Source organism: Pleuronectes platessa, chromosome 17, assembly GCF_947347685.1.
Source record: "Pleuronectes platessa chromosome 17, fPlePla1.1, whole genome shotgun sequence".
Taxonomy (NCBI): domain Eukaryota; kingdom Metazoa; phylum Chordata; class Actinopteri; order Pleuronectiformes; family Pleuronectidae; genus Pleuronectes; species Pleuronectes platessa.
The window spans coordinates 22566192-22580490 of NC_070642.1; the positions used below are offsets into that span (position 1 = coordinate 22566192).

General features: G+C 48.2%; 1 protein-coding gene across 1 annotated transcript in view; it reads right to left on the reverse strand.

Annotated features, from left to right (window-relative positions):
* Nucleotides 1–14299, reverse strand: part of col12a1b (collagen, type XII, alpha 1b) — a 78208-nt gene that overhangs the window by 55105 nt on the left and 8804 nt on the right. The window contains exons 7-13 of the mRNA XM_053445303.1: nt 13738–13911; nt 13353–13643; nt 11995–12597; nt 10026–10304; nt 9668–9943; nt 1991–2260; nt 305–571 (exon numbers count right to left, since the gene is read on the reverse strand). Coding sequence (XP_053301278.1) covers nt 305–571; nt 1991–2260; nt 9668–9943; nt 10026–10304; nt 11995–12597; nt 13353–13643; nt 13738–13911 — 2160 coding nt within the window. The remainder of the gene's footprint in view (nt 1–304; nt 572–1990; nt 2261–9667; nt 9944–10025; nt 10305–11994; nt 12598–13352; nt 13644–13737; nt 13912–14299) is intronic.

The window sequence follows — 14299 nt, forward strand, 5'->3', positions numbered from 1 at the left end:
CCTCTGAAAGAAGTGATCACGTCTTCATGTTCTCTCTTCTTTCATCTCAGTAAAGACCTGAGAGGGAAGTCATCACGTCCTCCAACAGCCCTGAGGGGACCTTCTCATTTAGATAAACTCAGATATGTGACCTCAGGAACTGGATGAAGATATAATTAAAGATCAGCTCCTTTAAACTTAGACACATCAATCATTTGGACTTGTTTAATAAGAGTGAGGAAGCAGCAGATTCTTGGTTTCATGTCCCCAGCGATGGGGTTTAAGAGGTTTGAGCGTCACTCAGATGAATTATGGATCAACGTACGTGTCCTTCCTACTCCTTGCCTTGCTTTTCCTTCCCCGCGCTTGTACATGGGGTGAACGGTGATGTGGTACGTGGTCTTCGGCTGCAGGCGCCTCATGATGGTGGAAGTGGCCGCCCCAGGGATCTTCATCGCCACTTCCTTGCCCCCCCCACTCGGGACGTACTTCAGCCGGTAGTGGAGCACCTTGCCCGGCGCCGGCGTCCACGTGACCTTCATGGACCGCTCGGTCTCGTCCGACACGGTCAGAGCTTTACCGGCCGCGGAGGCTGAGAACAAAGAGTCAAACAGGTTCAGATCGGTTAGATGAAGAAATGTAGAAAAGCTCAACTTAATTAACGATCAAGTGATCACATGACGAAGTACTAGAGCCAGAATAAGTTCTTAATATTACCAGAAAAGTGTCAAATATTTTAATGCTTCTGAAAGTATCTTTAGAGCTGAGTGAAATATCTGAATTGAGGTTTAAAATACTCCAATTAAAAACTGCCTCTTATCCATTTCATAAGAGGTGGAAACGATTTCAGATAGTTAGTTGAATGAAAGTAGATTTGAAAAGTAAATCTGTCTTTGGTGTAGATTACACAGTTTTTTCTTTCATTCATCATTTACTTATTGTTCATTTAAACCATGATAACCATTCTCAAGCCCGGTGTGGTTTCTGTGAGCACTCGTCATATATAATCATAAAAACGTTCAATAGAACTTCAGCTCCCTGCCAAAAGTAACTGGTTGAGAATTAGGCTTTGACCCAGAATCATTAATTGGCCGCGGAGGGAAACATTCACCGCATTTTCCTTTCACCCTCCAAAAAACCTAAACCCCAATAAAATGAAATTAAGATATTCCGATGATGCTGTGAGTGATTTATAGAAAAAAAAACTCAAGAAAAGGGAATAATACGTTTATTTAATGATCCGGTTGAGTTTCTCAAGGTGCTTGATTTCACTCTGGAGGGTTTTTATCGGTTGAGGGAGACAAGTCGTCTCCAGACCGGACCAGAGGACATGTCATGGTCCTGTTGCACCGAGGGACAGTTTGTTTGTGAGTCTGATTTCCCAAGTGGAGGAATGTGTTGACATTTTATAGAGCGTGTCTCATCTCTGGTGAAGAATGTCAATGTGCGTTTCATCAAGCAGGACACACACGTTGTGCGGTGTATTATTCCCCTCAACTGTGACTTGTGTTACTTCTGCAAAACGCAAAAAACTGTCGTCGCGTTGATGCTTCGCCCAAACAAACATCTTCGAATCAGTTTGAAAATAATGCAGAATGAAAATCTTCATTGAAATTTGGATCGTTCCCGAGGCGGAGAAAAGCGGAAAAGTATCATTTGGAGAACTGGACGATTATTCACGCTCTCCAACATGTTTCGAATCAACTTTTGATTATATTCATGTGGCACAAAACACAAAACACATTATTTTCGGCCAAATGTCAAAGCAGAGGAGGTCGAGAGGTGAAAGTCTCCCATCCGGTGCTTTATGGTCTGTTTGACCCTGAATGATCATAATTCACTAAATGAACATCAGCTGTTTGAAGAGGACTTGAAACTAGAGACTGAGACAGAAACGCCTTCATGTTTACTGACGTTATAAATCATTGTTTTTAATTTGACTCAACTCCAGTCGACTCAACCACTTCTGATCGTGGACAGGTGGGCGTCAGTGGTGCGGCGTGTTTCTTACCGTCAGTGGTTTCCTGTCCGGTGAGCGGGACGCTGTCTCTGTGACTGTAGGCGGCGACCACAGACACCTGGTACAGTGTCTCCGGGGTCAGACCGTCCAGCGCGGTGCTGGTCACGTGTCCCGGTACCGTCTTCTCTCCGGATTCCTTGGAAAACAGCGACTTCCAGTTCACACGGTACATCTGCACGTTCCCGGGCGCGGCCGTCCAGGACGCCGTGAAGCTGGTGTCGGTCACGTCGCCGGTCACCAGGTCTCTGGGAGGCCCGGCGTCTGGAAACAAGAAGCAGGGGAAGGGTTAAACAAACTTCAGACTGTGAGGGAGTGAAGACGAGGAGGAGGAATCTTCATCCCTCTCCAGTGAGAAGGTGACAACACGAACGGAGGAGGTGCAGCAGAGGAGCCAAGTTTCCATAACCTGATAATTATCACAGTCAATCACCTCCAGCTACACAATCAACAGAGGCGGCGTTAAATAAATCATTTTGATTCATTTACCAGTCGATACAGATCTTTGGAGACACAACTCCCGAAATGTTTATGGTCGGAAAAATACTTTCTGGTCCAGATTCAAGAGAACAAGGATCAGGAGACTTCACTGTGTTCAGACTCAACCTGAGTGTTCCTGAACGTCAGAAGAACTCAGTCAAGAGAAACAAGCCTGAAAGTGACCAGAGCAGATCTCGCTCTGCCAGACATGTCTTTTCAAAAAGTATCATCCTCTTCAATAAGCAAAATGTGGTCAGACAGAAAGACGAGCTAAGGGAATAAATATTAATGAAACACAGGCTGCACATATGACAAAGATATTACATTTAAAAAGATGTTCTGCACAGATTGCAAGAATGCAAGGCTTTTAATTTGAAAGGTTCCATTTGATTTGATAAATAAAAAATCTGAGGTGCACAGAACTCAATACGTGTTCCTGACGTGTTCCTGATGTGTTCCTGATGAGTTCCTGACATGTTCCTGGTGTGTTCCCGATGTGTTCCTGACATGTTCCTGATGTGTTCCTGATGTGTTCCTGACATGTTCCTGACGTGTTCCCAATGTGTTCTTGACGTGTTCCTGACGTTTTCCCAATGTGTTCCCGATGTGTTCCTGACATGCTCCTGACATGTTCCTGACGTGTTCCCGATGTTTTCCCGACGTGTTCCTGACGTGTTCCTGACGTGTTCCTGACGTTTTCCCAATGTGTTCCTGATGTGTTCCCGACGTGTTCCTGACGTGTTCCCAATGTGTTCTTGACGTGTTCCTGACGTGTTCCCAATGTGTTCCCGACGTGTTCCTGACGTGTTCCTGACGTGTTCTCGATGTGTTCCTGACGTGTTCCCGACGTGTTCCTGACGTTTTCCCAATGTGTTCTCGATGTGTTCCTGACGTGTTCCTGACGTGTTCCTGACGTGTTCCTGACGTTTTCCCAATGTGTTCCCGATGTGTTTCCGACGTGTTCCCGATGTGTTCCTGACATGCTCCTGACATGTTCCTGACGTGTTCCCGATGTTTTCCCGATGTGTTCCTGACGTGTTCTCGATGTGTTCCTGACGTGTTCCCGACGTGTTCCTGACGTTTTCCCAATGTGTTCCCGATGTGTTTCCGACGTGTTCCCGATGTGTTCCTGACATGCTCCTGACATGTTCCTGACGTGTTCCCAATGTTTTCCCGATGTGTTCCTGACGTGTTCTCGATGTGTTCCCGACGTGTTCCTGACGTTTTCCCAATGTGTTCTCGATGTGTTCCTGACGTGTTCCTGACGTGTTCTCGATGTGTTCCTGACGTGTTCTCGATGTGTTCCTGACGTGTTCTCGATGTGTTCCTGACGTGTTCCTGACGTGTTCCCGACGTGTTCCTGACGTGTTCCCAATGTGTTCCTGACGTGTTCCTGACGTGTTCTTGACGTGTTCCCGATGTGTTCCTGATGTGTTCCTGACGTGTTCCTGACGTGTTCCTGACGTGTTCCTGACGTGTTCCTGACGTGCTCTGGAGGTTATGTTAAAATGTCAGTGAGTTAAAGTGAGTCCATGTGAGGAACCAGCAGGACAATGTGTGGAAGCTTCCCAGTGAGCAAGTGGACGTGTTGACGAGGTTTCTAACACGTGACGTGAAACCTGAAGAACACAAACATCTCAGGATGAAGAAGAGGAGCCGGACACGTAGAAGACGAAGACGAGGAGATTCCCGGGCTTTTGGTGATGAGGGCCGACTTCAGGACTGTTTTACAAAGGGGTAAATGTTCCAAATAATATCTGGAGCAACGTCCTCGGACATCTGTGTTCTGACAGAACATTTGAGGAAAGTGTCTGGACCGAGGTGCAGGTCTGCAAACAGCCTCAATGTTTCCAACCGACTGACTCAACCTCGGGTTTATAGGACTTCTCTCCACAGCTGCTGCCATCTTCTATCTGACGCTTCAGAACGAGCAGCCACAGACAGTCCTGAGATGTCTGTGGAATATCTGCCGCTCTGCACAAGGAGCTCTCAAGAAAATGTTCCATAAATGAGGCTCATGTGAACAAAACCACAAGGAAATCAAGGAACGGAGGAATGTGAACTGTTCTCTCTCTCTGTGTGTCTCTGTCTATCAATCAGACCAAATATATCTACTGTAAATAAACATGGACGACATGACGGCTCCTCTGGGGTTTTTATAAAACTACATTTAAAGCCTCTGGTTGTCGGACTCCGAGCTGGAGGAGGAGTCTCGCCGCTCTGGAGCCGTCACAGTGGAAAGAGTCTCGGCCAATAACTTGTATAAACTTTGCCACTTGACTCTATCGTCAGACTCGTGAAGCACCTTGAGTCTCACAGGGCGACGGCTGCTTTCTACCGGGTGGCCCAGATGGAAGTAAAAAAACTCTCTCTGGCAGTGCAATTGGTGCAACTCCACATCAGAGGAGAAACTCTCTGAGCAAGGCAGCGGCAGCGCCAGAGTCGAGGGTTCTAATTTCCTGTGCGGCTCAAAGGCTATAGCAGGGAATGATTCAGTCGAACCTTTATTTATACAGTGAGCAACTTCTCCTGTTTTACAGACGCCTCAATGACAACACAAGAAACAACAGACTGCTACTGTTGAAAGGCAAATTATAAGAGATTAGGAGATGAGCAATAACCAATATAAAATATTAATAACGTGTAGAAAATCACACTGGATCTGAATCAAATCACACACTCATAAGAATCACTCAATGATTCTCTGAGAAATCTAAAAAACCTCTCAACACGCAACGTTAACAAGACGGTAAGACTGATGACCCACATCAGAGCTGTTCCCTGACCCACATCAGAGCTGTTCCCTGAACCACATCAGAGCTGTTCCCTGACCCACATCAGAGCTGTTCCCTGAACCACATCAGAGCTGTTCCCTGACCCACACCAGAGCTGTTCCCTGACCCACATCAGAGCTGTTTCCTGACCCACATCAGAGCTGTTCCCTGACCCACATCAGAGCTGTTTCCTGACCCACACCAGAGCTGTTCCCTGACCCACATCAGTGCTGTTCCCTGACCCACATCAGAGCTGTTCCCTGACCCACATCAGTGCTGTTCCCTGACCCACATCAGAGCTGTTCCCTGACCCACATCAGAGCTGTTCCCTGACCCACATCAGAGCTGTTCCCTGACCCACATCAGAGCTGTTCCCCGACCCACATCAGAGCTGTTCCCCGACCCACACCAGAGCTGTTCCCTGACCCACATCAGAGCTGTTCCCTGACCCACATCAGAGCTGTTCCCTGACCCACATCAGAGCTGTTCCCTGACCCACATCCTTCCACCAGGTGGAAATCAGTCCAGTAGTTCTTGTTTAATTCTGCTGACAAATTCTACAACCAACAACCAACAGATAGGGGTGAAGTCCTCCTTGGCCGAGGTTTATAAGTAGTTTATAAGGTGAATTCAACTAATAATCTAAGACACATTAAGTCTATAAAAGCTCAATTATGATGTATAAAAATGTATACTAAGCTTGATTCAAACACATATTTACACTGATCTGAAGACAAGAGATTTAAAAAGATTTAGAGGGATCATCTTGTCTTATTTTAGTCTTGTTAACATATGGTTCCACTGAAGCATAACATGGAAAAAGCCAATTTCCCAGTTTCATCCAGATCCTAAACTCAGGCGCGATGTGCCGTCAGCCGGGAGCACAGAGCGACGGCTGCTCGTAGCAGGACTCTGAGAACTCTGTTTACTGGCTGAGCTGGAAAGTGAAGCCTCGTCCTCATATGTTCAGATGAAGAGTCCAGACTCCAGCCTCCACCTCGGCCTCCCTCCTGTGTGGACAGGCTGCAGAAGGCTGAAGACAGATGAGGACAGGTTGGACGTCTGGGACTGATTTACACGAGAAGCATCAAAGCTTTCGATTTCCAGAGCGTCACGATAAAAGAACTTGAGGAACACGCCCTTGTTTTAGGACTCACGACCATCTACGGTCTAAACTTAGGTTTAATGGAAACAAGTTCAAACAGGAAGCGAAATTTATTATTAAAACCTCAAATGCACCCGATCACTCTCGTTTTTTCTTCTGACACTCGTTAGCAGAGTTTTGTTTCAGTCACTCAGAATTAATTATCGGTCATCAATCTGAAAATGAAATGTTCTCTCCACTGTGTTGCAAGGTTTTCCGTCCTGCTCCGCTGGGCCTGGGACCAGCAGGTCCTGGTTCATGTCCACTTGTTGGGGTTCTTCCAAACGCGTGTTCAAAGTGAGGGGCTTGAGAAAAGCCACAAGCAGCTGCAGCTTCTTTAAACATCAACTGTGGACAAGTTTACAGCCAAACAACTGAGAGAGGAGCCACACTCGAGCGCGGCCATGGATCTATCGGCCCTTTGTTTGAAAAATGTCAGACAGAATGAAAACAAAGCTGCATTTATACGGTAGTTTGGGAAACAAGCGGATATTTCACAGAAAACACTTTAACCTGCTGATTCTGGCCTGAAGACGTTTTTTCCATTTCAGCTCCCATGCATTTGGTCGTAAACAGAAATGGCCCCGTGCACACAGGAGGCCCTGGAGAAGCTTAACCTGACTGTGCACAGTAACATAAGTTTTTACAGTAAGAACGAGTGAGATCACTGGATCTGACGTGGGAACGTGCAGCGGAGTTCTCTGCTGCAGATCCGAACAGGTTCAACTGAAACAAAGGGAAAGAGGATCCTGCTGCCAGCTGCCTCTGCTCTGGGCCAGCACCAGGATGTCTGGAGGCCTCGCACTTCAAGCCTCCTCACACTGAACCAGACCGTGAACGCAACCCCGCTCCTGCTGAGCCAGCGAGGGCCCCTGAAGCGTTGGAGAGAAAGTGTGTTCCCGCTACCAGGGAGGCGGCTGCAGGCCGAAACACACAGGCCGCAGACAACACCATTAAATTCCAGGCAAGCCCTCACAAGGTGGAAAGAAACGAACGTGAGGAAACAAAGAAAAGACTGAACGAGGGAGACGTGAAGAGGAAAATGGAACGAGAGACACAGCGAGAAGCTAATATGAAGAGACGTAGCAAAACAGAGACTGGGAGGAATGGGAGGAATGGGAGACGACAGCGGAAAGACGAGACGGAGATGCGGCGTGAAACAAAGACACATGGAGACATAAACAGAGAGGAGGACAGAGACAGGAGTGAGTCAGTCTCTCCTGCTCCTCCTCACCTTCCAGCCCTGCTCTCAGCTCGCAGACATTCCTGTCCGGTCTTGCTGTTTCTCATCTTCACCTCTCAGCCTGCGAGCGGCTGCTGGCGTGTCCTCACGTCTTCACACTGCACCCCCGTCCTCTCAGGCTCAGGTCCTCCAGGAGGAGGTCAGGACCATTAAAGACCCACATCATAAAAGCTATCCCTGGCTTTCTTTATGTTTATGTACAGAAACAGAGAGAAGGTCCCCACTTCTAATCAGAGCAGAGACATGGTTAAGAGCCATGTGTCTTAAAGGAGACATATCCAGGGTCAGCTGGTCGAGCAGGTCCCTGGAGACAGAGACAGACACCTTGTCCTCATCACAACACACAGAGGAGCTGGACCTTGAGTCTGGGAGAGGAGAACTAGTACTTGTGGCCTTGATGTGTCCTTTACTTGTCTCGTGGCCGATTAACCATCCACTCCGTCCTCGACAGGAGAGAAACTGGAGGAGGAACTCGTCCTTGACCCGAGACACTAAACTCCCAGTTTGCTCCAGTAGAGCGACGCAGCAGGAACCAGAGCAGCTCCCAGGAAGCGGAGAACTGTGAGAGAGCGTGAAAGCAAAGTGGGGCAAGTTCACACAATTTCCTCTTTTTAAAATAATTGGTCAAATAAAGCAGTGACTCATCGGTGTTAGCGCCTACTGCTGATTATTAATGTGAGAAGTTAAAATGCAGAGAGTGTTTCTTTCCTCCAGGAGGAAGGCTCTGCTGACGGCCGCCTGGATCCAACACCGACTGATGAAACGGCTTTTAATCGAATGCACATTTTCTTTTCCTTACAGTGGTCAGCAATAACTGGAATAAAGAGTAAAGTGATTCTTGTGTAACCTCACATTATGTGCTTCTATCCCAACTCAGTGGAAAAGACAGCAAAGGGGTAATTCATGAAAAACCTCAGGGCGCTGCATAGATTCATATTTGAGCGATAAAGTCATGGCACAGTAAACATTGTAATGGGAAAAATGTTGTAAGCCACACAAGGGGGAGAGAATCCAAATGTGTGTTCTATGACAGACGCACGAGGCTGGGACTCTTTCTGCTCTTTTTAATAAACCGTCAACTCTACAAGAAATGAGATTTAAAAAATAGTCTGTGACGATGAGCAGCTGCTGGGTCTGAGGGGCCGGGAGCACCAGGGGCCGGCACAGAAACACATAGTGTTGCCATGGCAGAGAGGAATACATTTCTTCATTTCCAGCTGCATCCTCCGTATTCGGTGTCTTCAGATGATACGTAATCTGCCCCTGAAGTGCGAGGGCTGCAAATGTCTCCATGAGATAACTCCCCTTCAAGAGTTTACGAATTATAACGTCATGGAGGGAGATGAAGAACTCTCCTCTGCTTTTCTTCTTCATCGTTAATCACCTTTGAGTTTCATCTGGGCCTGATTCCACTTCCCGACGCTCTGAGCTCTGAGCTGATCTAGTTTTCCATTCCTTCCCCTGTGAGGCGGATCGGACGAGGGGCTCGACGGGTGGCCACTCGCTCTAACTCTGCAGGGGGAGGAGTTTGTTTCCACTGGGCTCCAACATGTGTGGATTCCCAGCACCGCAGGCAGAGTCTGGGAATCCCAGCAAAACGGCTTTGAACAAAGAGGACGTCAAAATAAAGTCTGAACTCATTTCCACTGTGGGTTTTTAAATCCAAGCAAAGACAACTGGGACCAAGAATGTTTGAATCAACACAACATCTTCCTGATTTAAAAGTGGAATTGGACCAAACGTCTTCACCATCGTGATGTCGTCCTCTAGCTGCTCGTCTGTCACGTCCCCTCCAGCAGAAGTGGAGGCAGACATTTAACAATCACAATAACACTAATTAAAATGATCAATCTGAATATTAACGTGTCTCTGTTAGCTTGCTACTCATTTCCTGGACTCCAGAAATCAACTTCTCCGACTCGAGACAACACTTCTCCTCCTGTTGGAGCTTCGAACATTTAGCTTTTATTTATTAGAGCATCTGTATCTCATCTTTCAACAATTCCACTTTAACCCGAAGCCACACTCACCTTCTTTGGTGGTGCCGTCGGTTTGCAGTGGCGCTCCGGGGCCGGACTGGTACTCGGGAGTGACGGTGAGGCGGTACGTGGTTCGGGGCCGAAGCTGCCGGAGGACGCTCGTGGTCTCGGGGCCGTCGGTTGTCATCTCAAGCTTGGAGCTCTCGTCCCCGACGGGATGGAAGGTCAGACGGTAACGAGTGACGGCTCCAGGAGCTGGAAGCCACGACGCTCGGAAGCTCTCGGTCGTCTCCTCAGAAACCCGCAGGTTGCGCACGGGGCCTTTGTCTGCAACGGGTGAAAGGGTCAAGTTTGTTCTGCTGCCATTTAAGAGCTTAAAAAGATAAGTGTGGTGGGTGTAGATAAGTACCTTCTAAAGTGGTTTCATAGCCTGTGGCAGGTAGGCTCTCCCCTTTGGAGTAGTGAGCGTTAACGTTGACCTCGTAGCGGGTGAGCGGGTTGAGGTGGGGGAGGAGGGTGGAGAGTGTGTCCCCGGGCACAGACATGGAGACATAATGTGCGTCGGTATCGTCTGCCGGCTTGAACTGAACCAGAAAGGACTCAACGTCGGTGGCGTCCATCTCCCACGAGGCCCTGAAGCTCCTGGTGCCGACCTCCGAGAAGGACAGGTCCCTCGGCTGGACCAGTTCTGGAGAAGGTGAAGATTCACTCTCAATCAAACACAATGTGAAAACATTTACATTAATAAATTCTTCTTTAGGTTCATCTTGTTTCTGATCACGTGCAGACACAGATGGTAACAGTTGACTACAGTTTTAATTTAGTTGAGTCTCTTTGACTCTGAAAAACCTCAGCTTCATTTATGGAGATGCTTTAATAAAGTCTGTGACTTCTCTCTGTTCTCTTGATGTTCAAGCATCAAAGATGTGACTCTCAGCTCCAGGGATGTTTCACAAGCTCCAGCAGGAAGCAGCAGAACAGAGCTCACGTCACTGCAGAGCGAGGACCTCAGCAGATTGAAGTTGGACAGTAGAGTCTCTTTGTCTTTGGTCCAGAAGCGAATCCACACATCTAATTCAAACCCAGTCAGAAGCCTCTGGTCCCTCCGTGGCCTTTAGGCCCAGGATCCACCTGATCCGTAGATTCACTGAAGTCTGCAGCTCATCTTTCAGTCAAGTTTAGTTTTTATATAACTAACTTTTCTAAAGAGTTACTGGTTAACCACTGAAGATAAATGGCAGGTCAATGCAGATCAGAAGGTGAGGTCGCTCTCTGAACTCTCATATAATGCTCAATAAGTGTGAATTTGACTCAAACTTATAAAAGTTGGACAGTAACAGTGAGTAGGTTGTGGTGCCCCCCCCCCCCCCCCCCCCCTGGCAGCTGGGCCCCTAACGCAGCGTGTGATGAGCGGCCCTGGCTCCACCATTTAAATCCCATCAGGAGGGCAGCTGCTGAGAAACGCCCTCAGTGGCTGAGCAGCTCTCCAGGCTCCTGTACACTTCTGTGTTGACATAAAGTCATTATTATATAAGAATTATATAATCACCAATCAAAGCCGGTGTGAGTCACATTCCACGCTGGCAGAGCTGGAAGCTCCATTTGGCAAAGTGAGAGACAGAGATTAAACTTAAGCTTTTGTGAGTAACTTTTCTTGCTTGTTGAAACTTGACTACCAGATGTTTAATGATTTAGACACAAAGAATGCTTTTCAATGTGGAGATTCTTCCACGGAGACGTGACGGGCGACACCCCCGACACCCCCGACAGCCCCGGCTCGGCCCGGTAACAACTGAGTCATCTGCTGCTCGGACCAGGTTCAGACAGATGCAGAGAAAACTCTGCACCCACCATCTGACCCAGTTCTGAAGTTTCCACTCGCAGGAACTCTCCCCGGCCTTGAATGATCAAAGGTGGACGTGTGTTGAGCACATTGAGGTGGAGGAGGGCTCGGCTGAGAAGACAGCTTGTGGGACATGTTTGTGCTGGTCTGCATTGTGCTCCTCACTGAAGGCTGGTGGAGGTACATCTGAGCGCGGCTGTAGTTAATTGATCAAATGTGTTTCGATCACAACACTCGACAGGTAGTTCTACAACATGTGCTGAACCCGTGGAGGCTCTTGATTATCAGAAGAGAGTTTGAGCCCATCACGTTTGAAAACATCATGTTGAGCAGACTGGATAATGAATGAATAAAGAACTAACAGGATAATTCAACATAAGCCCAAGTGAAGCCTACACTGCACATGAAGTGAAAAGTGTTTCCCACAACACACCTCATTAAAGAAGGAACAGAAGTTTGACAATAAATGAACAGAACTTTGTTCAGAGAACAGTTCGCTGTCGTCAGCATAGAGGATCAAAGCCGTCTCACTTACGTCTCTGTAGGATCGTGCGAAGTTCCTGCTCGATCCTCAGGCAGATGGACTGCGTCAGCTCTTTGGAGATTCTCGTGAAGGCATCAAAGTCCTCCACGGTGTACACATGGGTGTCAGCAGGCTTATTGGCGATGGCCTCCAGCTCACTTCGTACAGCGTCCTTAACGCCCACTGCGAAGATCTCCACGTCAGAGTTCCTCAGGTTCGTGGCCGGGTCCCGGAAGGCGTCGGACGACTTCCCGTCGGTGATGAGGATGGTAACACGAGGAACGTTGGAGCGCGCCCCCCGGTTGGTCAGGAAGATCTTCTCCCTCACGTAGGTCATGGCCCTGCCGGTGTTGGTGGAGCCGCCCCTGTAAGGGAAGCTCCTCACGGCCTTGACCACGGCAGCCAGGTCGTGGTGAGTGTTCAGGTAGAACTCGGTGTGAGGGTCCCTGCTGTACTGGACCAAGCTGATCTGAACCTTTCCGGCCCCGATGTCGAAGGTGTTCACCAGCACCTCGAGGAAAGCTCTCACTTTGGCAAAGTTGGCCAGACCGATGCTGTAGGAGCCGTCGACCAGGAGGACCACGTCGGCTTGAACGTCCATCCCCAGAGAACATTCTGGAGAGGAAATGAAACAGTTCTCATTGACTAACAAGTTCTTTATGCTTCAGTGAAAACACTTTGATCAGTCGTTCTTCTCATCCCGTGTGCGACTTGTTTATTGGTGAATTAAAGACTTTGTGGGAAAGAGCTCCGTGTTTACAACGGGCCTGAGTCTTTGGACAGTTGACTTTTCACACATGCAGCACACAGACGGACATTGTCCACGTGAGACACTTTCACACCCACTTGAAATACTCAGTCTAGATAAGACGAGCGCTGGCGCCCGGGTAAAACACGAGGGACAAATTAGAGAGACATCATCCACACGCCCACTTGCTGTGAAGTCTCTGGACAACAATCAGCTCTTTTCACACATGGATGCAACTGGACATTACACAGCTGTTATACTGGGAAACTGGCAGGAGATTGAATTCAGGCTTACAGCTCCTCTGGGTTAAAGTCTAGAAAGCTTCAGGTTTTCAGGAGTTGTGCAAAAAGCAGCGTTTGCGTTCATTTTACGTCTTGTGGTGGTTTGGTCTGTTTGTGGTGGTTTGGTCTGTTTGTGGTGGTTTTGTGTGTTTGTGGTGGTGTTGTGTCTCTTTGTTGTCTGTCTGCCTCTCTCTGAAATCATCGAACTAAGCTGGATGGCTTTGAAACGAAGGATAGTTCACGGGCTCCCTGACGTTTTGTGCCTCTGCCCAGTTGACCAATTGTTAATCCATCTATTTATTCCTGAGTCTTCATGTTGGAAAATTGTGAAAAGCACTCACCCACTGACAGTTTAATGGGCTCTGTCTTCTGCATGACCACGACGGGTTCGCTGGGCGCCAGGCCCCTAAGAGCGAACAGGCTGATCTGGTACTCTGTGTCTGGAGAAAGGTCTCTGACCACCACCGTGGCCTGGGACGGGCCCACGTACAGCTCCTGCCGCTTTCTGCCGGTCATCATGGGGATCATCTGCACCTTATATCCTGAGACCTCCCCGATGGAGGCGTCCCAGGTCACACGCACGGACTTGGAGGCCACCTCCAGGACTTGGAGGTTAGAGGCCGGCTCAACAGCTGCAATACAACATCAGAATTATAGGATGTCTGTTTTTCTTGAAGCCTTTTAAACCCAGACATGGTGTCAGAGTATTCTCTCAGCACATCTCACCTTCCTCTCCGCTGACCAGTGAGCTGAGTTGATCTTCGACCCCGGCGCAGATCTGCATGATGAGCTCTCTCTGCACGTTCTTGATCATGTCGAAGGTGGCGACGTTGTAGATGTGACTTCTGTGAGGCGAGGAGGCCATCAGCTTCATCTCAGCTTCATCGGCCTGACCAACACCTACAGGCCGAGAGAAACACAACATCAGGGTTCAGGATAGTTTATGAAAATGGGGGAAATGTTCTTTATGACCGTTGTGATTCTCATTGTTTTCTCATTTTGAGCTCAGAGGCGTCAGGCTGCCTCCATGGCCGAGCTCGTCCAGTCACTGAGGATTCCTCTGTAATCAGTGCATTTGCTCCAGGTCTATAAATACTTGAAGAAGTAATTGGTCCATAAAAGACGTGAAGTGCAACATTGGTTTTCCACATTAGCGGATTACAAGTTGTGGAGCTGGAATTATCAACAGACTCAGCTCGACTCAGGATGGAAAGTGTGACAACGGGAGAAGTTAATGTTTAACTGGAGAAACTGTTTCAGGACAAAATGAGGTTTACTCAAAGTTCAG